The sequence below is a fragment of the Zootermopsis nevadensis genome, unplaced genomic scaffold, assembly GCF_977971745.1.
Source record: "Zootermopsis nevadensis isolate Lab colony 2312 unplaced genomic scaffold, Znev_1.0 Znev_ptg000011l, whole genome shotgun sequence".
NCBI classification, from domain to species: Eukaryota; Metazoa; Arthropoda; class Insecta; order Blattodea; family Termopsidae; genus Zootermopsis; species Zootermopsis nevadensis.
The window spans coordinates 12,204,118-12,229,018 of record NW_028259143.1 but is presented as its reverse complement, the minus strand read 5'-3'; the positions used below and the strand labels follow the sequence as shown (position 1 = coordinate 12,229,018).

The 24,901-nt window shown below is 39.8% G+C and overlaps 2 protein-coding genes across 5 annotated transcripts in view; one reads left to right on the top strand and one right to left on the bottom strand.

Moving 5' to 3' along the window:
* Bcs1 (mitochondrial chaperone BCS1) overlaps positions 1 to 24,901 on the bottom strand; it is a 59,252-nt gene that overhangs the window by 33,321 nt on the left and 1,030 nt on the right. For 2 of the 4 annotated variants that reach the window (XR_015534770.1, XM_087347319.1), the window contains exons 2-5: positions 22,976 to 23,115; positions 21,875 to 22,069; positions 20,744 to 20,977; positions 19,635 to 19,752 (exon numbers count right to left, since the gene is read on the bottom strand). Coding sequence is in view for 2 of the 4 variants with exons in the window: in XM_087347319.1 (XP_087203445.1) it covers positions 19,635 to 19,752; positions 20,744 to 20,977; positions 21,875 to 22,069; positions 22,976 to 23,115 (687 nt within the window). In the remaining 2 variants the exon portion in view is untranslated. Of the gene's footprint in view, positions 1 to 17,507; positions 17,865 to 18,150; positions 18,287 to 19,634; positions 19,753 to 20,743; positions 20,978 to 21,874; positions 22,070 to 22,975; positions 23,116 to 24,901 lie in introns of those variants that run through there. The other 2 variants (XR_015534771.1, XM_087347320.1) reach the window with 2 other exon arrangements.
* LOC147874072 (uncharacterized) lies at positions 3,432 to 7,801 on the top strand. The gene is made up of 6 exons (XM_087347326.1): positions 3,432 to 3,689; positions 4,407 to 4,479; positions 5,233 to 5,419; positions 6,124 to 6,221; positions 6,841 to 7,046; positions 7,624 to 7,801. Exons 1-6 carry the CDS (start codon positions 3,651 to 3,653, stop codon positions 7,780 to 7,782), a joined length of 762 nt encoding a protein of 253 aa, XP_087203452.1. The 5' UTR covers positions 3,432 to 3,650; the 3' UTR covers positions 7,783 to 7,801.

The following is a 24,901-nucleotide window of genomic DNA, read 5'->3' as shown; positions in this document are numbered from 1 at the left end:
TGGGTGGAACCACGTGGTCCGTGGTGGCCGCGTCGTCAAGGCTGCGGCTATGAAGAACCCCGCCCCAACGCCAACTGGAGCCATTGTACAGACTGAGCGGCAGACTATCCCCAAGGGCGGCCGTGCCAAGCCCGCTCGTCCTGCGGCGCCGGTGGCAAATCCCACTGCACCTGCTCTCAAGAAGACTGACCCCACCCCACCCAAGGGTCAATCACCGCTCCAGGACATCTCAGATATCCTGGAAACCCTCTCACCACGGGTCTGCATTGAGTTGACACGACGTCTCCTCGCCGCGATCCATTCACTCCCCCCCGGGGGGTCTCGTCCGCGAGCCCTCCTCAAAACCGTTCTCCTCTTCATGGCCGACAATGACTGCACGGCCTAGAGGACACGGTAGCAAGGCCTTGCGGCTGGCTTACTGGAACGCCGACGGTGTCCGCGACAGGAAGCTGGAGCTGGAGCAGTTCCTCGGTGACTACGGAGTCGATGTTTGCCTCCTGAACGAGACGCACCTCACGTCGGGTCGGGCCTTGAGGTTCGCGAACTACGTTTGCCACCGTACGGACCGCCCGACGCTAGGGGGTGGCACAGCGATCCTTGTCCGCAGGGGCATTGATCATTACCCTGTGCCGGTATCGGGTCTACAACAACTAGAAGCAACCGCCATTCACCTGGTACTGGCAACCAGGAAAGTCAAGCTAGTGGCGGCATACCTCGCACCCACCCGGCCATGGATAGAGTCGGACCTGACCGAGTGCTTGAGCGGGGGTTTCCCGGTCCTCTTGGCTGGTGACCTCAACGCGAAACACACGGACTGGAATTCTAGCCTTATCTCTACTAGGGGCTCGCTCCTGCGTGATTACGCCAACAGAAATTCCTGCTTCATCTACGGGCCGGATTCTCCAACCACGGCTCCCTACACACACAACGCCACACCTGACGTCCTTGATATTGTCCTCATCAAGGACTTCGTCCTACCGGTGCACCTGACTGTCTGCCCCGCACTCAGCTCAGATCACCTGCCCGTCCTCGTCGACACCACGTGCCGATCGTCCTTTAAAACCTGCCTGATCGCCCGGACTTCGCGAGAATGGACTGGGCTGCATTCCAGGCTTGCCTCGAAAGCAGACTACCGGGGAACCCCGTGGTAAACGACGAGGAAGAAATTGACAAGTGCGTCGAGGAGCTGACCAGTGCTATCCTGGAAGCCACAGCAGCGTCCGCTCCCAAGCTTCGACCCCGCATTGACAGGCGACCGCTTCTACCCGCTAGTATTCGAGATGAAATACGCCTGAAGAACCGGCTGAGGAGGCGATGGCAGGTCACAAGAGACCCCGCTCTTAAGACCCAGGTCAATCGACTCCAGAGGTCGGTGACCTATCGTCTCAACGAGTGGCGGAACGAACAGTGGAGCGACACGCTCGAATCCTTGGACTGCGAGGACCAGTCGCTTTGGAAAATGACCAAGCGTGTGATGCGAGTCCCCACTCCGTCGCCCCCCTTCTTAGTGCCGGGAGGACTGGCTCTCTCGAACCCCGAGAAGGCAGAAGACCTAGCCGACAGCCTTGAGGTCCAGTTCCAGCCGGTAGACTACCCGTCGGACCTGACTACAATTGACATGGTTAACGAGGCGATGCGAGCATACGAGTATGCCCCTGTAAATGAACCAAAATTAACCAGTCCATCGGAGGTCGCCCAGGCCATCAAGGGATTCAAGCTTGGCAAGGCTCCGGGCCCCAACGGTATACCGAACAGGGTCCTGAAACATCTTCCACGACGCGCGGTAACCTTTCTCACGAAAGTGTTCAACGCGGTCCTTCGCAGGCAACACTTCCCCTCGGCATGGAAACACGCTCGAGTGGTGTCCATACTGAAGCCGGGGAAGGACCCCACGCTACCTTCTTCCTATAGACCCATCAGTCTTCTCGACACGGTCGGCAAACTCTGCGAGAAAATCCTACTAACGAGGGTCCTACACGAGGTCAGTGAACGCGGGCTGCTGCGCGACGAGCAGTTTGGGTTTCGACCCAGACACAGCACATCGTTACAGCTGGCTCGCCTCGTCGAAAGGGTCAACAGAAACCTTGATGAGAAGCGGCTAACCGGCGCGGTTTTCCTGGACGTGGCCAAAGCCTTCGACACAGTCTGGGTCCAAGGCCTCCTATACAAACTGACCGTCCTCAACTTCCCGTCGTACTTGGTAAAAACCATCTCTTCCTACCTCGCTGACCGGACATTCCAGACATCCTTCCAGTCGGCCACGTCCACACGTCGTACCATGCGGGCTGGAGTTGTGCAGGGCGGAATTCTCTCCCCTGTGCTCTTCAGTCTGTATGTCAACGACATACCCACACCGTCCCGCCACGTCGAGTTAGCACAATACGCGGACGACACGGCTCTAGTAGTCACGTCCCGTAGCCCAACGCTTCTCGTCAGGTATCTGGAGACCTACCTCAGTAGACTTGAGCTCTGGCTCAGGGCCTGGAGGATTGCTATCAACGTCTCGAAGAGCACCGCGGTTCTCTTCATTTCCGCGAGAAGACACATCCAACAGCCCCGAGCAGTGCAGTTCCTCGGACAGCCGATCCAATGGGTCAAAACAGCGCAGTATCTGGGGGTCACCCTTGACGCCGGGCTTACTTGGTCGGCGCACGCCAACCAAGTGGGAAAGAAGGCAGCGCAACGATTAGGTGTGCTAGGCCCGCTTATCAATAGGAGAAGTGGCCTGTCAATCAGGAACGGTGTACTACTCTATAAGCAGCTTATCCGTCCCATAATGGATTACGCATGCCCGATCTGGAGGTCAGCTGCCCACAGCCACGTCCAGAAGCTGCAAGTTCTGCAATCCAAGTGTCTTCGAATTGTTACTAACGCGCCCTGGTACGTTAGTAACAGGCAAATACATGAGGATCTGGGGGTCCCTTTCTTTGCCGACCACATCAGAGCACTAACTGAGAGGTTTGACTCGAGGTTAGCTGGTGTGGGGAACCCCTTAGTTCGGCAACTCGGAAGACACTCGTGCCGAATGAGGGCTGCCAGAGTTCACCCAAGGGCAACCGAGGGCGACTGATGTTCAGCAGGCCAGCCGAGGCCGTCCCCAAAAGATGGCCAAGTCAGCACAACGAGTGGTTAGACTACTCGGCTACCCTGACTGAGGTTTTCCGTGCTTTCCTCAGTTGTAAGGCGAATGCCAGGGTAACATAATAGGGGCACGGCCCGCCACCCTTCCCCCCGATCATGGAGGCCATCAGCTGAAGTGATCTTCCCCCCATGCCGCAGAGGCCTTCAGCCGAAACGGCCCCTCCCTCTCTGGGTTCATACCCCAGAGACCCAACCAACCAAATTCCTTCGACAACTTGCCTGACGGGATAACCTCCCATCAGCAGCAACAGATCCCAGTTTGAATGGTTGAGGCTCCCGCCACGACGAAACCCCGTTAGCGTTAGCAAAATTTCCGTTCTTATATTACGACCGTTTACCATTTCCAGCAATGCGTCTTGTGCGCAGGAATGGTTTCACCTAGGTAGGGACGATGCTTGCGCTTGCGCAGGCCTCTGCCCTCAGTTAGCTTCTTTGGTTGGTTGGTTGGTTTCCGCCAGTCTTTAGCCAATGGTGTTGAGATTAGTTAGCTGATAAAGTGTACTATAATTATGGAATCATCGGATTTTTTCTTCTGTTCTTCACAAACGGTGAGACATGAATTTCCTATTTATTATTAATATTATTGTTTCGTTATCTTGGTTGGTTGCTTCCGCCAGTCTTTAGCGAGTCGTGTTGAGCATGGTAAGTTTGTAGAGTGGATCTAGAGTTATTGAATTATCGGATTTTTTATTCCCCTGCCCTTCACAAAGGCTGAGACATGGATTTCCTATTTATTATTAATATTATTATTTCGTTATCTTGAGAGTTTGTATGTGATTTTTAAGCATTAAAATGATAGCAGCGACCGACGTCGGCCACATCAACGAAGTTACTTGAATTCCGGTTAACCTAACAGCTGATACGGACTTACGACCGGGTCATTTGTCATATTCGGACATTGTTAATTGTTTTCAGTCTTTAATTTTTCGTCTAGCGGAAAGTTTCTGTTGAGTGAACAGCTTAATTTCTCAGGATTAATCATTAACCGACTTGTATCCTGTAATTAAAACTTTGAAACGTCTCCTAACAAGCTAATTATAAAAGTAAATCGTTATCTGACACAGCCCTTAATTTCTGTTCATATAAATGAAGTCTTCTTAATATCTTCTGTTAGAAACGAAAATCAATTGCAGTGCAAACACAAACAGCCAAGGCACCTGCGTTTTGTGTGTGACTGGGACAAAAGTTCCGTAAGAAATATTAACTTCATGAAGTTGCAGAGAATTCTTGGACTATAAAATAACTCATTTTGTGTCTGTCCTCAGGTAAACCCTACGGAAATGCCTATGAGGGAGCTGAAGAGCCTTCAGAATAACATTGGATGGCTGGCAGCAGACAGTAAGTGTCGTTTAATTCTGTGCATGCAGTAATTTGTGGAGTATAGTCCGTAAATCTCATCAGTATGATGTTCTGTCAATTATGATGTTTATGCATCTTTCTAGATGTCCAGATATGCACCCCATAATTTCATTATTTCATTATTTTAAGTGATTTTAACAAAGGGAAAACAAGTGTTAAAGAAATTGTAATAAGAATTCTCCAAATAAAATCAATTTTGGTTTATTATAGTCACTCTCAGACATTTTAAATTTGCTGGACTTGAAAGAATCATTTTCTGGTGTTGAATTATGTACTTTTACTTTGCTCTCTGAGAGTTGAGACCAAGAATACTTAATTTTGTGTCCACGTGTCAGAAGCCATCTTATTTCTTGCGCCTCAGTCTCTAGTGACGAGGAAGAGCTCTGTCTGATGGGTCCTCCAGGGTAGACACCCTTCCCTCTTTCGGCAAGACTCAATCAGAGCCAGCCTGTTTAACGACGTCCTCGTTGAGATGAAAACACAAAACTGTGCGTCTCTTATTCACAATTCACATATTCTCTGTTATACTGATGTTACTGAAACCTCGCTCCTTCTTTACACACAACCACATTCAGAAACGTCAACAGCGCATTTTATTACTTACGCTTCATATGTCTGTAACTATTCAGTAAAGAAAGGGTCAGGTACACTGGAGATAGCTGTTTCTTTATATAATGTTGGCCATATTCTGATTATTATAGTTTTTATACATGGATTCCATCATTCTTTCAGGAAAAACTCAGGAACATCAGCAGCTGCAAGTTACAGGTCAGCCAGAGAAGATCGGAGTGAAGAGGAAGGCGGAAAGGTGCGCGAAAATACCAAGGCCGCCTAACGCCTTCGTCATCTTCTCCAATGAGTGGAGAAAAAAACTGGCTGCCCTGTACCCTGCAGACAGCAATAATCAGATTAGCGTGAGGTAAGTTGCAATACAAAATGTACTTCATGACAATTACGTGTTAATAATTTAATGTGCAGAGCATTCGTGAATGACAGATTGTCTTCAAAGATATTCAAATTCAGCGGACATGTATGATCATTGAACGTACGTGAACGATGATAAACATGGCGACGGTGCGAACCTGTAAAATTATATGTGAGAAATTTCTCGTGTTCAGAACGCGCACTTAGAAACTTGTATTTCTAAAGGGGGGGGGGGATATTTCGTGACGACACTGATAATTGCGGTGTTGATAAACTATGAGACCTAATAATTAAAAAAATATTGGCTCTTGCAAGATTCGATTCACAAAGTCAGCACTTTAAGTTGAAGGCTAATTTGCTTTCCATTGCTGGATTATAAATTTATATTTACCTTATTATAAAATGAACACAGGATATTTAGGGCAGTAGAGAAGTAGAATTCATAAGTCCGCCCGGAACTATTCTTTTACTGTAAAAGTGCAAAGATCCAAAATTGACAGAGAAAGCATGAGGTGAATTTGAATTGGATATCTTATTTCCCTTTGCTGAAAATGTTCTGATCGTCGAGAACAGGTGAAACATTTTGCACGCCGTCATACGCCACTGCCTTTGCCTTTACTCAGCTGCAGCCCATGGATGTTCATCCTGCAACCTGCAACCTGCCTGTATTCATACAAGTTTTGCTTTTTCTATTTGCAGACTTGGATGTATGTGGAGGGTGCTACATGGTGTAGAAAAGGACGATTATTTTGCCCGCGCGCGCCAGGCGGACGCGGAACACAAGACGAAATATCCCGGTAAGTAATTAATTCTCTTTTAACGTCAATAAGCAGCAGAAAGCTTCCAAAAAATGTACCCGAGAATTAAGAGGAGAATCACAGATTCAGATTTATTTGGGATTGACTGCTAGCGATTTTAAGAAAGAGAACTTTGGACGAGTATTTACTTTTAGCAAAATATTTTAAGATTTGAGTCGATCAGAGCTGGAGTGGCAAAAGTCAACAATATCTTGAGTTTTTTTCCTGCCAAGTCTACTCTGCACCAAAACCCAGAATTTAATCATCATCCTCAGCCTCACCACCGCGAAAACCCATCAAAGTCTTAAAGTGACTTCAACCTCGATACAGAGGCAGTACTTTACACGGAAGTCCTCCCTTTGAAGCCACTTCAGTGTCATTAATTTTTGTTTCGTTTTAATAATCGTAATGGAAACATTAATTTTGAATTATCAGCAGCTTTCACGGCGACTAATTCGATGCCAACGTTTCGAAGAAAGATACATTGTACTGTTCCTGTCTTTCTGTAATATATGATTTATGAATGTCGCTGATTTTCCTTCTCTGATGTCATATCACGCGATCACAAGCGACCGTTAACGGAATGCTGTGACCTGAATGTCATTCTTTCCGATTTCAGATTACGTCTACAACCCTAATCAGGTTCGAAATCTAAAGCGCCTCCGGGAGCAGGCCCGTAAAAGGAAATTGCGACGCCCTAGACGCCAGTCGGCGAAACGACGCCCCACCTCCGAGAAGGAAAGCAGCGCCCTTCCCCTCCCCATCCAGGAACAGGAAAATCAATGGGGAGGGTTCCCAACCTCTCAAGGCGTCGCTTCGTCAGACGTAAGTCGTCGTCATTACTATTTGGACGAACTCACTCGCCTGCCATCTGTCGCTTGCACATGGAAAACAAACAAGCGTGGAATGTCAGAGCCGAAAGATGACCAGAGTAAACTCCCGATTGCCCCTGTTTGTAAGAGCGCATTGCAGTTGAATTTATTTAGGAGATTCCACTATTTAAATCCCTGAAACTCTGCTCTAAGTTTTAAACATTAATTTATCTGCTTTCAGTTTCTTTAAAAATAAAGTGGCTTTTGAAAGCAAAGATATTATGTTAAAAATAGTTTATATTTATAAGGACATTAATTATGCACACGTCACCATTTTTCTTGACCTACGATTATTACGTCATTTCCTACTTGAGCACTGAAATCTCCTATAATTAAACTTTTATTCCTGTTAGCCATTTCTGTTGGGTTTACATCAAAATCCTCTGTCACATTTTCACCAGATCCCATTTGGAAAGAGTGCATCTGCAAAATATCCACATTAATTTCCATCGTACTATTATATCGCATGTCGTATCAATACTTTGTTTCACTGGTTGCATCCCACTAATCCACCACTTTCTGAATTTCAGGAACAAAACACAGCAGAAATGACAGAATCGCTGAGCTTCGTAGACGAATGGTTGCTGGATGATGACCTTCAGGAGTTCATTAATGATGAGGTTAGTGTCAACTCTCCTTTGGATTACAACAATTACGTGGGCCGAACACTGATTCGTGAAAGCATTTGACCTATTTCCAGGCCTCCAGAAAGTAAAGTAAAGTAAAGTTTGTCCCACTATGCGCCATGTAGGCGTTTGGGGTGAGTGGAGGTATAGCTCCTCTCTTCCTTGACCTCGGCACTAGATGGGGGTGAGTGGTCAGCATCACGCCCCGGCCGGCTTTACCCCCGGTACCCATTGTAGAGGAGGCTGGGTGGGCCCCAGAGCCGGTCTGGACGCAGAGGCTGGAGGAAAAATCCTCTGCCACCGTCGGGGATCGAACCCCGGTCGTCCAGCCCGTAGCTAGTCACTATACTGACTGAGCTATCCCGGCTCATAGCCCTCCAGAAGTTACCCCAAAAACTGCTGAATCAGGTTGAAGCCTGTAAAAGTCCACGCGACTAGAATAAGTCCAGTGTCTTTCACCGTGAGCTTCGTCACAAATTCCTTCACAACTTGCATCCGTAGAGATGTGTTTCTATACTTGTTACCCATTGTTTCAGTTGCTATTCTGATACTAATGTTTATTTCCTTTCCAGATCCCAGAAATGGACGATAGTGAATATGCGAACATTTGTGAAGAATTAGTTAAATCGTTTAGTTTCTGATAAATTGTTGAATTATTAATTTTTTGTAAAATATTTATTTTTAAATAGTTAAATTGTTCAGTTTTTGTTAAATAGTTAAATTATTAATTTTTTGTAAAATAGTTGTTTTAAATAGTTAATTTGTTTAGTTTTTGTTAAATAGTTCAATTATTAATTTTTTGTAAAATAGTTGTTTTTAAATAGTTAAATTGTTCAGTTTTTGTTAAATAGTTAAATTATTAATTTTTTGTAAAATAGTTGTTTTTAAATAGTTAAATTGTTTAGTTTTTGTTAAATAGTTCAATTATTAATTTTTTGTAAAATAGTTGTTTTTAAATAGTTAAATTCTTTAGATTTTGTTAAACACTTAAATTGTTAAATAGTTTCTAATTAAATATGAATTATATATTTAAGGATATTAAATAAAAAAAAATTCTCTGTTGTTATTTTGGCAAAGTAATATTTCAATGAACTTGTCGCCCTCAGTGCACTAGTGGTTAATGTCGTCGCCACTGGACCCAAGGTAAGCGAGTTCAAACACTGCTGAGGTTGATGGAATTTTAAGGGGTGATAAAAATCCATAGCACAACTTCCTTCGGAGGGGAATTAAAGCCGGCGGTCCCATGCCTTAGATTTAGGACACGAAAAAGCATGAACGAGATGTTTCGTAAGCAAAACTCGCTGGCCATTTCTCACACAAGTCTCTCCTGATTCCTACTAGATGGCTCTAGCAGTCAAGGATAAGGATTGAGTAGAAATTGTGCAGAGGCAGTGGGCTGATCGCTCACTACTGACAAATGCACACTTCGAAAAGACCAGGAAGACAGAATATCCTATCTGCATTACTATCGAAGATTTAGTGCAGATATATAAAACTATACACGAATTGAAAGATGACTCTACAGAGTACGAAGCACCATTAAACAAGAAGGAATGCTCTCATCCAGCGGAAAGAATAACTCTTGATGAAGCGAAATACTTCAATAAATACACTGTGGAAATCTATACAGATGGAAGTAAACACCAGGGAAAGGTGAGTGCTGCCGCTGTTATCTTCAAAAATGGAGAACTAATTCATAGCTTAAAAACCAAGTTACCCGATCACTGCTCAAACAATCAAGCTGAGCAGATCGGAATTCTAGAGGCCTTGGATGCAGTAACAACTTTAAGGGAAATCAGCATTGAGGAAAGAATAGTAGCGGTGTACACAGATAGTCCAGATTCTCTCGATCTACTAAAAAACAACTTCAAACATGGCTTTGTAATATCTGAGATAAGAAATAGATTAAGGAATCTCAAAGATCAAAATTGGACTATTCATTTTGGGTGGATCAAAGCACACATCGGAATTTTCGGTAATGAAATAGCGGACAGATTAGCGAAGGCAGCAGCAGTAGATGGTGGAAATGTAGTATATGCAAAGAAGCCTAAAAGTACAATTATCCAAGAAACAAAGGAGGAAGGGATTATAAAATGGCAAAATGAGTGGAGCGCCACCAAGAAAGGAGCAGCGTGCAAGAAATTCTTCCCGTCAGTGCGACAAACAATGAAGCTAAATATTGTAGTAAGTCCTGAACTGGCAGCAATGACGACTGGCCATGGCAAAAACAAATCATATCTACACAGGTTTGGAATCATTGACAACCCAACATGCTCATTCCTGAAAGCAGCACAAACAGTGGATCACCTCATCTATGACTGCGATAAACTACAACAACCAAGGCGGAACTTAATAGATGCAATAGTCAGGGATGGTGGCACATGGCCAGTGTTGCATGAAGAAATTGTTCAGAAATATTTAGGTCATTTTAATAAATTCATTAAGGTAGTATATTTGCGTCATATTGTGAATTAGGTTATTTTAATACTTTCCGTCAAATCACAATTTTAATAAGATAATAAAATATAAAATATTTAAAATATCATTTCACGTTCCGCATCGAATAATCGATTTACAAATTGGAACGTCTCTTACGACATGTTTCGGTTATATTTAACCGTCCTCAGGTATAAATTAGATTGGTAAATTTAAAACTCGAATTACAATCATTTACAATATTATGCAGTTTATTGAAATGTTCTTATCAGATTACTATTATATATTAGAACGAAGGTATTGTTTTTTATATGGCGTGGTTCATCTGATGTTCAATATTAGTCTGTAAAGTAATGATTTAAATAAAACATTAATAAATATGGAGTAATATAGAAAACAAAATGATGGAAGTAAATAAATAGTAGAATGCATAAGTAAAATAAAATTAAATTAATTTAATAAAACATACCGGTGATGAGTTGATAGAGACATGACGTGTCTGGCGGAAGACATCTAGAAGTATTACTGTGTCGGGTGGAGGTTTAATAATGAATTGCGGTTGCTCGTGGAGTGCGTAGGTGAAAGGAGGTTGTTATGGTTGGGGTCAAGGATCTGGAGGGCATTGAAGATGGGGTTCTTAAGAAAAATATTGTTGTCGTTTAGGGAAAGGTTTTGTTTATATGTTTGTTGTATGTAATATTTCTCTATTGTATCTCTATGTCTTTTGCTACGTACTATTTTTAGAATGTCCATAGTTTGTGTAATTGTATTGTATGAGTGTCCTGTGTTTAGAATATGCTTTGCGTATGCAGAATTCTGCATACGCAAAGCATATTCAATATATAAGAGTAATCTGATAAGAACATTTCAATAAACTGCATAACATTGTAAATGATTGTAATTCGAGTTTTAAATTTACCAATCTAATTTATACCTGAGGACGGTTAAATATAACCGAAACATGTCGTAAGAGACGTTCCAATTTGTAAATCGATCATTCGATGCGGAACGTGAAATGATATTTTAAATATTTTATATTTTATTATCTTATTAAAATTGTGATTTGACGGAAAATATTAAAATATAACTTCATTAAATCCATTGATTATAATGCAGTTTAGCACAGGAACATAGGTGCAAACGGTGGCAATGGATCATGATATTAGAGTTGTGTAATCTGTTAACGTGCTATATATTAATGCATGTAATATTGCAATCTTGTAATGGGGCATGCTGAATAATGTAAATAAAAAAGACAGAATATTTTAACTTGGTACCACAAAACACGAGTATGTGTACTGAAACAATTAGTAACAATATTCTGATGTGGGGGAACATTTTTTATTCCAACATTCTCAAGGTAACAAATCATCGCTGCTACTTACACTACAAGACTGAAACTTCGGGCTCTGAATGCATGTTCTTGTAGGAGATCCAAAACAACCCAAAAGGCTCAAAATATTCATCACTTTTTGCTTATGTGTGTCATGCTTAATTTTGCCCACAGTTTAACAACGCACACCTCCGCGTTTGTCTTATTACCAGTCAACTTTCGTTCTATGTAGGATTTGAGGTTGTGATGATGCAAGCAATTTTTACTTTTTATTTTATCATACAAGTATCAAAACCTAGCTCAGTGTTCTGCCAACATCTCTCTGGAGTCAGCTTGATTGTGTATAAATACAAACAATTAGTCCTATTTAATGACCGTAATATAAAATAATAATTTTCTGGCTTGCCACTTTGAAACACAAGATCTAAAACCACAACACTAATAAATATTTCACTTACACTCACATTATCATTCCGTGCTGACATTAAAGGCACAAGTTATTTGAATACGCAAAATCAAATTAGCACGCACTGTCACTGCATAATTTCTGCATAATAGTCACCTCATTTAAAAGACACATCCAATGTTTGATAGAGGTTTGTTAACGTGTTTTGTTCACGGCACTCCCAGTATCGAAGTACATATACTCACAGCTGAGTAGGTAACACACACAAAGCACGTTAACTTTGTTAATTGAAGTATCATTACGCAACTCTCTAACACATAAACAGAACAGACCTAGTGACACCTACAAACACAATCTGATTTAAAAATAAACAATTCGGAGTTCTGCAGCGTAAACAGCGATTATTTACTTCAAAAACATTAACCCTTGTAATGGCTGAGTTGTCTTCTTTGATTTACCACTGAATGTTCAAATATTATTTAGGCGACTTTAAGCTGTAAAAATTGAGTATCTTATTGATGGTGATGTGGCTACAAAACAATCGCACGAGAAAAATGCAAATAAAAATTTAAGAAATGGCGAACATAAGAAATGTATAAGAAAAAGAAAGGTCTTTGCCATTCTTTTAAATAAAAAAACGGTTGACCTCAACATGAACTGAAGAAGAAGTGAATTGTACCAAAATCACCGGCAAACTGCAATTTTCATAAACACAATTGCAGTGACGGTGGAAGACCATTTGAAGTTTGTGGAAACTAGATAAAAATGTTATTCAATGTTTTTTAGAAAAACTATTGTCAAGAAGAAAATTCATGGAGAAACTAAAAACATTAAAACATGGGAGACATTACCAACCTACATAAAACCCTAAGAGCGAATGAATATAAGGAAAACAAAATGTACACTGGTAGAAACTGATTTGTTGGCCATAATTGATCTTCCAAAAATGTTGAAATGTTTTGGATTTCAAACTTATGACTTACATGCTGCACGAAAAGAAAAGAAAAACACGAATCTTACGCAAAACATGTACAGTGCACGCTGGTCATTCTTTATTTAAGTCTCCAAAGAAATTATGAGCTTCTGGAGATTCAACTTACATTTAGTAGTTCAGACTATAATAAAGGAGTTTATACAAATTAAGAAATATTGAAATGGGTGACATGACTTGCCTGCTGCCAGATCAAGAACTGCCATTTAGAGGTCATGAATCATCTGAGTTGCCCCTTGACAGAAATGGTTGTACAGAATATTTCGAAACTGCTAGAACATTATGATCCTCTGCTGAATGACCACTGTTTTCAAAGGCACATCACTGGCCATTCAAAATGATTTGTTAAAAGCCCTCCATGAAGTGTTGCAAGGTGACATTTCAAGACAAATTCGGGAACCGCCTAATATTGGATGAAACTTCTGACTTTCATTTTGTCGTGAGGTACATTCATGATAGTAACAGGTACTACTGCTAGAATTCTTTCTTTCTGTGTTCACACATTCTTACATTTTGGTTCATATATTACAGACAGAAGGTCTGGGTATAGATTTTATTCACAAAATAAGAGAAATTCAAAGTCACATGCAAAATGAACATGACACACTGTTCTTAATTTTCTGACAAAAACCAGGGAAACGAAGAAGACAAAACCTGACATAAGAAATTCTGCAGAAGAGAAGTACAGAAAACTTTTCTACAAAATTATTGATAACCAAATCGGTCATCCATCAGCTTGTTTCTGAGGTACAGAAACATGAATTTTGCTGCTACTACATAAGTGAGAAATTTTACATACATAAGTTTAAGGCTCCCTTTCCTGAACAGCATACACAAAAACTGCCCGTGTATTTTTTACATTCTCCTCTTCATTAAAACCTTGAAACCAACAGTAGTCCGAGCTACTGATATTGTTGAAAATAAGCCGTAACACTGAACGGGGCTAATCAACAAATTAAGCACACACCACACAAAATATCATTGCTGGGTAAAAACTCAGAGTACCGAGAAATAAACATCCCAATCTTCTCTGCCATTCCAGCGCATGACGCACGACGGCATGAACGTTGTGTTTTGAGTCACTATATCCACCAACCCCTACTAAAAAGGGAACAAAAATATGATCTGAGACTGTTGAAACCATAAGTATTGCAACTGTGCTTGTCGGCATAACTGTAAGTAGTTATACAGGCGGTTGAAATTAACGGATGATTAATTGATTGATTACATAAATCTATATTTACCTTATTATTAACTGAACACATGATATATAGGCCACAAAGGCATACTATGAGCCTGAAGTTCTCTTTTGTAATTTTTATATTCTTGCATTTGACCTATTTCTGGCCCTCCCTCCGACTCGTAAATTCCGTGCAGATGAAAATCACACGACATAAAAGTTACCACACCAGGTCAGGTTATGACAGGTAAATGGAACAGTGGGTCAAACAGAAGTCACCCCAAAAAATGCTAAATCAGGTTGAAGCGTGTAATTTACATAGAAGTCCACGTAACTAGAATAAGTTCAGTGTCTTTCACCATGAGCTTCGTCACAAATTCCTTCAAAACCTGCATCCTTAGAGATCGCCTACCACGAGATATTCGCTGTACGTGTTTCCATACTTGTTACCCATAATTCCAGTTCCTGTTCTGATCCAAATGTTTATTTCCTTTGCAGAATCCAGAAATGGCCGACATTGAATTTGCGTCCTTCATTGAAGAAATAATGATTCTGCCCCTTTACTTACGTAGTTTGTAATTAAAACGTTAAATAGGTTTACTTAAATAGATACATTCCTTTAGTCAAGTAGTTACTTTGTTTCATTTAAACAGGTAAAGTTCACATATTGTATATTTAAGAATAAAAATAACAAATCGTTCATAATCTTTCGCTGCATGTGTTTCTATACTTGTTACAGTAATTGCATTTCCTGTTCTGATACAAATGTTTATTTCCTTTGCAGAATCCAGGATTGGACGACGTGGTGTTTGCATCGTTAATACAGCACATCATGAATCTGCCCAATTTAGTATAGTTTGAGCATTTTTAGACAAAAAGTTAAATAGTTTCAGTTAAATAGGTAAATTGTTTAATGAAAATGTTAAATTGTTTTAGTTAAATATTGTATTTCAATTAAATTGTTTATAGTTCAATTGTTTATATTTTAGTTAAATAGTTTAATTGTTTTAGTGAAAATTTTAAATTGTATTAGTTAAATAGTGTTTTAATTAAATTGTTTCGAGTTTAATTGATTATATTTTAGTTAAAAACTTTAATTGTTTTAGCGAAATAGTTAAATTGTATTAATTAAATAGTGTTTTAATTAAATTGGTTTTAATTAAATTTTTTGTTAAATTGTTTAATTGTTTTAGTGAAAAAGTTAAATTGTATTACATAAATAGTGTTTTTAATTAAATTGCTTTTAGTTAATTTGTTTTTAGTTCAATTGTCTAGATTTTTTTAAATAGTTTAAGTGTTCCAATTAAATATGAATTGTATATTAAAGAATATTAAATAAAAAGCTGTTTATAAACTTTCCTTTTGTTATTTTAGCAAAGTAATATTTGAACGTGTCGCCATCCGTGGAATAGAGGATAATATGCTCGCGACTGGACCCAAGGTACGCGGGTTCAAACCCGGCCGAGGTCGATAAGAATCCATAGCACAGCTTCCTCTGGAGGGGAAGTAGAGCCGGCGGTGACATGACGTATATTTACGGCGCGTAAAGGAACCTTACGAGCACGAACGAGATGTTTCTTAAGCAAAATTCAGCCATTAGCAATAATTTTCTGATGAAGGAGAGCATTTTTAGTTTAAACATTTTCAAGATAACGAACCATCGCTGCTACCCGCACTACATGACTGAACATTCGGCCTCTGAATTTATGTTCTTGTACGACTTCCAAAACCTTCTGCTTATATAGGACATGCTTAATTTTGTCCAGAGTCCGGTCCTCATCCTTAAAGGTTAGACCTCAGACACGCGTTAGCATTATCCTACATTAATTCAGCGTTTTGAATAAATTAAAAAATAAACGTCTCGTAGTGTGATAGTATTAATAAAACATCATAAACTTTCCACAAGTTATACGCTGGATATGAGGTACCTATTAAACCAGGGGTCTCCAAATTTGTACACAACCAAGCTATTGGTCAGTAAACTACGCTGGGTGGCCGGACTATGAATGTCAATTGTTCCTTTATCTAGGGGTTCAACACAAGCTACAGATGTAGGTTATTTTCGTGTCTAAAAGTAATATTATGAATTGGGTAAATTACGATTTTGCGGAAACTTACACAATATTTCCCATCTAACTTTTATTTTTACTGGATATGATGCGTAATCAGTCATAAATTGGACACAACTGCAATGAATATCAAGCACATTTACGGGTACTTCATTTGTCCCACTTTAATTCCTGTAAAACTTGACTGTTACGATTAGTAAGGAAAATTCTGTATACAAAGTTTTAAGACTTACTGCAAGCTCGCGGACCGGATTAAATTACTCCATGGGATGTACTTTTGAGATCCGGGGTACAAGCAGTAACAGTACGTAACAAGGAATATGAACTGTTAGTCTTTCCTAACCATCTCGCTCTCGCACACATTTGACGCTTAAATTGGCCAATCAAGGAGGTCGCGCGGAGTCATCACCGAGGCAGGCGTGGGTTCCAATTGAACTCGGAGTCAGAGGCCTTCAAACCCTTCTTTCCAAACGAATGGGGACCTCATAAAAGCGCAGTTGAATATCTGATTCTCCTGTTCAGAGAATGGTAATTACCCCCCCCCCCCGCATCAGATAAGAAATTTTGAATATACCATTATTCCAGATTGCTAACTCAAATTTGATCGCGGGTCCATTTAAAATATAAGACAAAAATCATATAATCTCGCAACATGAGATTTGAGATTCTCACTAAAAATGTTTATCTAGGTTTTCTGGGTTGTGATACCTGAAAGATGAAAGAAGTATGTTCCTCCGGAAAGTATCTACCTGCAAATCCACGGCGCTACCCCGCGTTCAGCTCCTTCAAAAACTTGTGAAACTGCACAGTTGTTAAAACTTTGGGTATTTAATATCAATTTATAAAAGCGTAACTGTAAACAGTTTAATACACAGCCCTACAGCTGTTTCCACTGAGATCACGAAGTACAATGTAAACAACTAACACTAAAACAATACGGTCGAAATAATTATTTTCGTTGTCAGATCCTTTATTTGTAACGTCCTACAGAAAAATCATGTTTATGACCCGATAAAAAAATTATTACTGATAATTTCTGTCCATCGGCTCCTAAGTCATACAATATATGGACATATAATAATATTAACACACGTAACCTCGATTCAAAACGAATCTAAGGTAGAATGACTACCTCTTTCGACACGATTTGTCGCTGAACTGTGTAGTAAAAATATCAATGAGGGGCGAAGAAAAAAGGGCTGACTGCGATTAAAATAATCCCTAAAAAGATTTCCGTCTTCTGGGCGCTGATGACGGAGGCAGTATGACCTCTGCAACGTTGGTTAACTTCGACCAGACTACACAGCGCAATAACCCAGAAGACGGAAATCTTCATACTCACCGCTGTGAAAGCCTCAAATCTTACACAATAATCCCTAAGACTCAATTTTATTAAAACTGACAACGTACTGCAGGTTCACAGTCTACATTATAGAATGTAAGAAAATGTATGCACTATCACCGACTCCTAAGATTGCGTCCATATTTTTGCCACATTTTTAAGAACTTCTTGTTCATTTTCTTTATAAAGCATGAAATATCCTTGAATCTGGGCAGGACTAACAGCTTTATTAAATTTAAGAACAGAGTCTGCAAATGATGCTGAAAGAGCTGCTGACCCTTCACTCCGATAGAAACGAAGGAACATTAATTCCAATTGTTCGTGGCTACAGTAACCGATGAACTCCTTCAAATCAACTCTGCCTGGACGAATGAGAGCTGCATCCAACCTTTGGAAGATTTCAGACCACAATGTTAGAAAAATGCCATAAACCATTCAAAATACTTACGCAAAATAATTATCAGACACTGTCCTAAGTCTGCATAAACACTGTATAAGACGCTTTAAAGGTTTTCTGTCTCCATAGGGCCCGTGATATAAACCACTTAAGCAGCTACATCCACATGCAAATGGCTAAACATTAAATAATGCCCCACATTTTTTCCTCAGAATATATTTATTCAAGTTGGCTGAAATTTAGTGACAATATAAATTAATGTTTCCTTTACACATACTATTTTTCTACATAGTCCCCCATCAACTTGTAAGCTCTAAATCTCGCAGCCCAGCGACCAACGGTGCTCCTATCGACTACACAGCTTCCATACACAGCACACAAATGTTTATGAATGTTCACCACAGTTTTTTTTTCTGCAACAAAGAATTCAATTACAGCTCGTTGTTTGTAATTAGAGTCGTACACAGACACCATTTTAACAGTTCACTACAGCTCCGCCATCTGTTGGAATCATTTGAAACTCTGTACATGAACGCGGGAAACATCAAATTTCAAGCATGTAAAAGTACACTTTTCTATCTTCATTATTGGCTAAGAAAAAAAATGTGGGGCATTAATTAATGAGCGACCCTCGTATATATCAAACTCGGTAATGTAATAGAAATTTTGAGGAAAAGGAAGACCTGTGGGTGTGTACAACTGCTAATGTCATTCGGAAGTTGGAAAAAAAAATTATATTAATTAATTAATTATATGAATTAATGAGAGCTACAAAATTATGCCACTTCAGGTTACCACCATTACACATGGGAACCTGTTTTGCCTTGTTGCATAAATAAGCATAACTGGCAATGATAAAGTGAACATTCATTGTTTCAATGCACCATTTCCATTCTGTGAATAAAGAAAAAATCTACACACAAATATGTGAAGTTAATGTTTATCATTAAATGGGAATTAGTTCTAACATTTAAAAGAGTCTTTTCAAGACAGAAATCTAGAAGATACCCACACAGATCAGAATAGTAATATCACATCCAACAGGTGAGGGCTCTAACTTGAAAGCAAAAGGAAAACCTAAAAGATCACTCAACATTTGTAATGCAGTGGCAATATACGGGCCTACAAATGCTTGCGTTCATGCCTGCGTGAATGTCATAGGCTGTAACATGACCAGATCCTTATCTTTAATTTCAGCAACAGAATAACACAAGCTACTGTGGTGTGTGTATACAATGTCTGTTACCTTGATGACACAAGGACATAAACAGGAACATAACAAATACAACTTACACTGCACCAGAAAATGTCCTTCAACTTTGCAGTAAAAATATACTTAATTACACATTCCTTTTCATCTGTTGCTGAATTTCTAATGTTTACAGATTAGTCATAATGTTCCTTGGGTTTTCTTGTCTTTAAGTAGTATAATTTATCTACCTTATGTAATGGGCGGATGTAATTATAGCATATCACAACTTTATGTGAACCCTTTGTTAATATTATGTAACATCTTTATAAAATGTATTGTATTATTATTACTTATTCCACATCCGCTTGTCATCTAACTTGTGTGTGCGCACACACGTGCATATGTACAACTGCTTCCTCATTCCTTTCAAGTTCACTTAACTTGATCATCCATTGCTACATAACCTCTGCAGTCAATAAACACTGTCAAATACACTTCGATCAATACTATACAACATATGCTGTTGAAATGTGTCATAAAACAAATGAGTAGAAAGAACTCAAACTTACCTGTCTATATAATTAGTTGTCATAAATAGAATACGAGCCTCTGTGGAAGCTACACCATCCAAACAGTTCAAAAGCCCACTGAGAGTAACGTGATTTAAACCTTCATACGCTGCTTTTACTGAAAGAAAAAACGTGCAAAAAATCAGTCAGTATTACTCTATCTATCTATTAGTAGAATAACCCAGTAGCAGGTTATCGCCGCCTACTTCCGGAGGTTTCATAGTCTTTGAAGCGTGTATTTAAGAATAGTGAGTGACCAGCCCACCGACTCTGCACAATTTCTACTCTCTCCTGATTTGACTGCCAGAGCCATCTAGCAGTGAATCAGGAGAGACTTGGGTCAGAAATGGCTGCTGAATTTTGCTTACACTAGAGCAACGCGCTCCTTTCGGAGCTCTTTCTCAGTTTTAAACCAGTCACCATTAATGATATCTGGCACTATTTGCATTTCATCAGGTCAGAAATAACCATTCTGATGTTATCAATGTCAACATTTAATTCTAAGTAGGACTTGAGATTTTCACAGTGATAAGTCCAAATGCAATCTACAACCCGAACTATTACCAAAGCAGGTGGTATTATGACATTTTTCAGAAGTACCCAAGTTTGTAAGCAACAGTTTTAAAGAGTGAAGTATTGCAGCTGGAAACTGAGGAGCATACCTATGGACAGACATTTGCAAAGTGAATTAAGTGTTGGCTGTCTTCTGAGTTGTGGCATCATGTAGTCTGGAAGAAGTTTACCAACTTTTCATCACCATGATGATGAAGGCAGCAAGGACTTCTGAAATGTCTGTAACTTCTACCAGACCACATGGCACTACAACTCAGCAGACAGCCAAAACAAATGCTTACAAACTACTTGGGTACTTCTGCATAATACCACCTGCTTTCATAATAGTTGGGTTTGTAAATGCATTAAGGAATTCCCTAAACTGGACTTCCTCTTTGCAAGAGAATACTACATACCTAAGAGCACACAGTTTATAGTAACATAACAGCTAATGACAAATTTAACAAACATATTCACACAAGCCTAGTTTTAATGGAAACCATTACGGGTTCACAGATCACAGCATACTCATGCCTGGTACAGTCACTAATTCTTACTTTGAGCATTCTCTTCTCTGCTAACAAATGCTGCATCCACATCTTCCAGCAGAATGATGCTCTGCTGTGGAGCTACACTCAAGAGATGGTTCAGGCGGTCATCCGTCAAGCCTCGTTCACTCAAGTTCAGCACACAGATACCAAACTCCAGTTCGCCGGCCAGTGCGGTGATAAATGATGATTTACCACAGCCTGGTGGTCCATGCAACAAATAGCCTCTGCGATATGGGATACCTGATTAGTGTGAGACCCACAGTTTTAACAAAGAAAAGCAAACAGAAATAAACATCACCACCTCTCTCTCTCTAGTGAACTATGTATGTTAAGTTTTGGGGCAGAAATATGGACAGTACTTAAGACAGCTATAAGCAGGTAACAGGCAGCAAAGGTTAAGCTTTTATTAAGAGCGAGAAATAACCCAAAGGAATCAATTCTGAAACCAGGATATTAGACAAAACCAGAATGCAGACGCCCAATCCACTATATAACAATCTAAAAATGGGTCATTACTGAAATATGATTTAATGGTGGGTTTCTGTTTGATACCCACTGCCATCTAAGTCCAGAAACAACATACAATTCATCCCTTGTGACATCTCTCCAATTATTCATTCTTAGTTTCAGATGAATGTGAGAAGCAGCATAACAATCTGTTTCAGTCACAATTTTGCCCAACACTTCTTCATGAAACTGAAAAGCAAGAAACCTCCAACATAAAATTTACTACCTTTAGAAGCCCATTTATACACGTATAGAGAATTTCTGTGCCATCGTATGAAAAATCAACAATGAAACATGACCAGACACAGAGTCAAATGCAATAGGTCACAAAGAGTCAGCCATCTTGAATGGGACTGAGCTGGAAGAAACAGCACCTTTGTTTTAGCTGCAATATGTAGAAAGTTTAGATTTTCCATAGAACTGAAAAAGAAATGAAGAGTATGATATGATCACTATCATCTGCTTCATTAGTTTGGTCTGGCAGGTAACAGATGGTGCTCATATGTACTATTCATTTAACCCACGCACCAAGCCCAACTAGGACAGTAAGTACATGTTACGTCTGAACACTGCGGCAAGTGCTTAGCATGGGACATGCAGTGGCCCAAGGATCAATATAGCCAAACATACCTCTGTCACTGTACCAGCTCGGATTTGCAAGGAACTCCTTCACGTCACACAATATTCTTTCTGCTACACCAGTGTCCAGGACCACAGACTGGATTGGCCGACGTTTACGTGGGTGACCAAACTGTCGCCACTCTGAACCCATTGCTGTATACATGATGGTCTTGCCTTCATGCTTCTTTAGTGCCATCTGTCTAGCTGGACAAATGTCACACACTTATAATAAAACTTCATAAATATCTTTCTTTTAAAGTGAACTATTCTGACTTTCATCTTGTGTTTCACAGCTGCCAAAGTGGCAGACATAATGAAATAGCACACATGCACACACCATGGATTTATAGGGGCATGATAATGCTGCACACATTCTTAGCCCAGCAGTACAAGGAGATGAGTCATCAACTTCAAGGTCTCACTGCTGTATCCATGGGGAAGAGCCCACAGCACCCATTATGTTGGACAAGGTGGTAAACAAACTCTGTTCTTCCAGCCCCTGACCAGTTACTTTATCTGCCCCTACATGAGAAGCACCCACTACTTGCCACTAGTAGAGCTCTATTATAATAATGGTAATGATTTAATGAATCCATTCATACAACCATCAATATAAATGTTATTAACAAATGTAATAATTACCACAATCTTAACCATGTGAGTGGGCAAATTTTGTATATAACTGTATGCATGTTCTTATTTCATTCATTCTAAATAAATCCATTTGTTACTTACTGATTTTTCTTTACATTTCCTGAGTTTATATTTGTTTGCTATAGGAACTTGATTTGAAATTCTCATAATTCAACACACAACTGTAATTATTAGCAGTGGTTAGGATCAAACCACAAACATTTAACCTTTACAGAACACCCATTCCTTGATTTACAAACATAATTTGTTTGATGAAAACTGTTCATAAGATTAAATTCATAAATAAAAAATGAAATTCCCATTCATTACAGGTAAGATTCTTAGACAGTTTCTCTTTATTTTGATGTTTATTTCATGCCTCTATCGTGCTTTGTTCGAAAACTATGACAGTTTGTTACCCCACCATTATTTTATGGACACACTGTATATTCTGTAAATCAAAAGTAGTCCACATACCTTCCTCCAGCATACTGAAGTACATCTGCTTATTTCTTCCAAGTGCAGTAAGAGTTACAGTTTCCCATGGTACCCCCATATGCAGGTCAAGTGTCTGCTGTTCCCTTGTGCGTTCAACACGCACCCAAGTTCCTCCATACCTGCAATGTGATAAAACCATGACGTCAAACTGCTGTAAAGTGTGGACAATTCGGTTGGATAAATTAATACAGTTACTTTAAGAATTATGAGTATGAGTTCAGTTACATTGATATGAGGGTTGTTCAAATGTTTTCTATCCACGGACTGTTCTGGGTAAAAGAGTAGAGGCTATTAAGAATAGTCCCTATGGGACTGAGGCAGGCACCCCAGTAACACACCAGCTCATCAACCCCCTCTAAAAATAAATAAATGGGCTGCTTCTGGGACTGCTGTACCACCATGGGCTTCACATCTTCATCCATCCAGAATCTAGGGGCCTTTAGTGCTCTGCTGAGCTGGCGAAAACACATGGTGACAGGTCTGGGTTGCAGATGGCACTACTGTTGAAGAATATACAGTGCTATCAGGCTGATGGCATATGCATTTTTGTGATGGACTATGGCAGGCAAACAGACGTGGCGCCACGACTTTCAACCTGTATAATGAAGACACCAGTCCTCTCTCTGCCCTGATTAATTCATCTCTTAATCATATGCAGGGAAGGTCATTTTGTTTTCTTTGACAGCAATGGACAACTATCACTGGTGTTTAAGGACCTTCACATCACCAACAATGCACAGCAATAATATGCAACCATCAAAGACCATTGTAATACTATCAAAATAAAGTGTACCAGGCACTGAGACTGTGCTACTGTGCAACTGGGTCTCAAAGGGAACCTTTGTTAGCTATGGCATAGCTTGGCATATTCTGGGAATGTTCATGAGGGGAGATCATGTTTCATGTAGTGATTCCATCAACTGGCATGTTATTGGGATGCCTATCTCAGAACCCATAGACTATATTTTTAACAGCCTCTACTGCTTCACCTAACACAATCCAAAAGTGCATTTCATTTTAATATGGAGCAAGTTACTCATTAGTAAGTAACTCTGATTTTCTGATGCTCTCAAATTCCTGTTAATCAAGTCTTGTGTAACATGATTGGTGAAACAAGCATTTTGCAGAATTATTTACAGATCATAATACAGTGGATTCCAGTTAATTGAGACACATTGGGACAAGAACACTTTGGCCCAATTAGGTGGCTGCCCCAATTATGCAAAGTTCCACGAAGAGTTAAAAAGGTTTGTTCTTTAAGATCTGTTCCAAATAAATGGCTGGCCCAATTAACTGGAATCTACTGTATAAGATAAAAGTCACTAGTTACCAAAGTATCATTTATCAAAGATATATTATATCTTTTAGGTTTCATTTGAATTATTTAATTTTTACTATTCTGTAAGCAATTTTCAGTCAAGTTTATGTTAGCTTTTCAGTTTTCATGACAAAGCAAATTTAGATTTTGGTCTGCTGCATTGCTGCACCATGGAGATGTATACTATGGTTTCAGAAGAATGTGCAGCCTCCATCTTCAGGCCTGGAGTACATAGTGCAACAACCCAGAAGACCACACTCTTAATGTTTTATTAGTTTCACTGGGACTGTAATACTTTGGTTGAAACACTTTTACACAGACAAATGATATTTATCAGCATCACTTGGATATAACAGTGTCTACAGATTTCTACAACATGATCACTAAATATAATCTAAAAAATAATCAACATAATCATTCACAAAACTAAATAAATTATAACACATTTTGCATAGAAAACAGTCACCTTAAAACTAATCCTCATAATTCACTATTATTAATTAACAGGAAGAAGCAGAGTCCTTGAGAAACAATGAGTAATCAACAAATTGCCTGCCTCTTACATTGCCCAAAGGTTTACTATTATG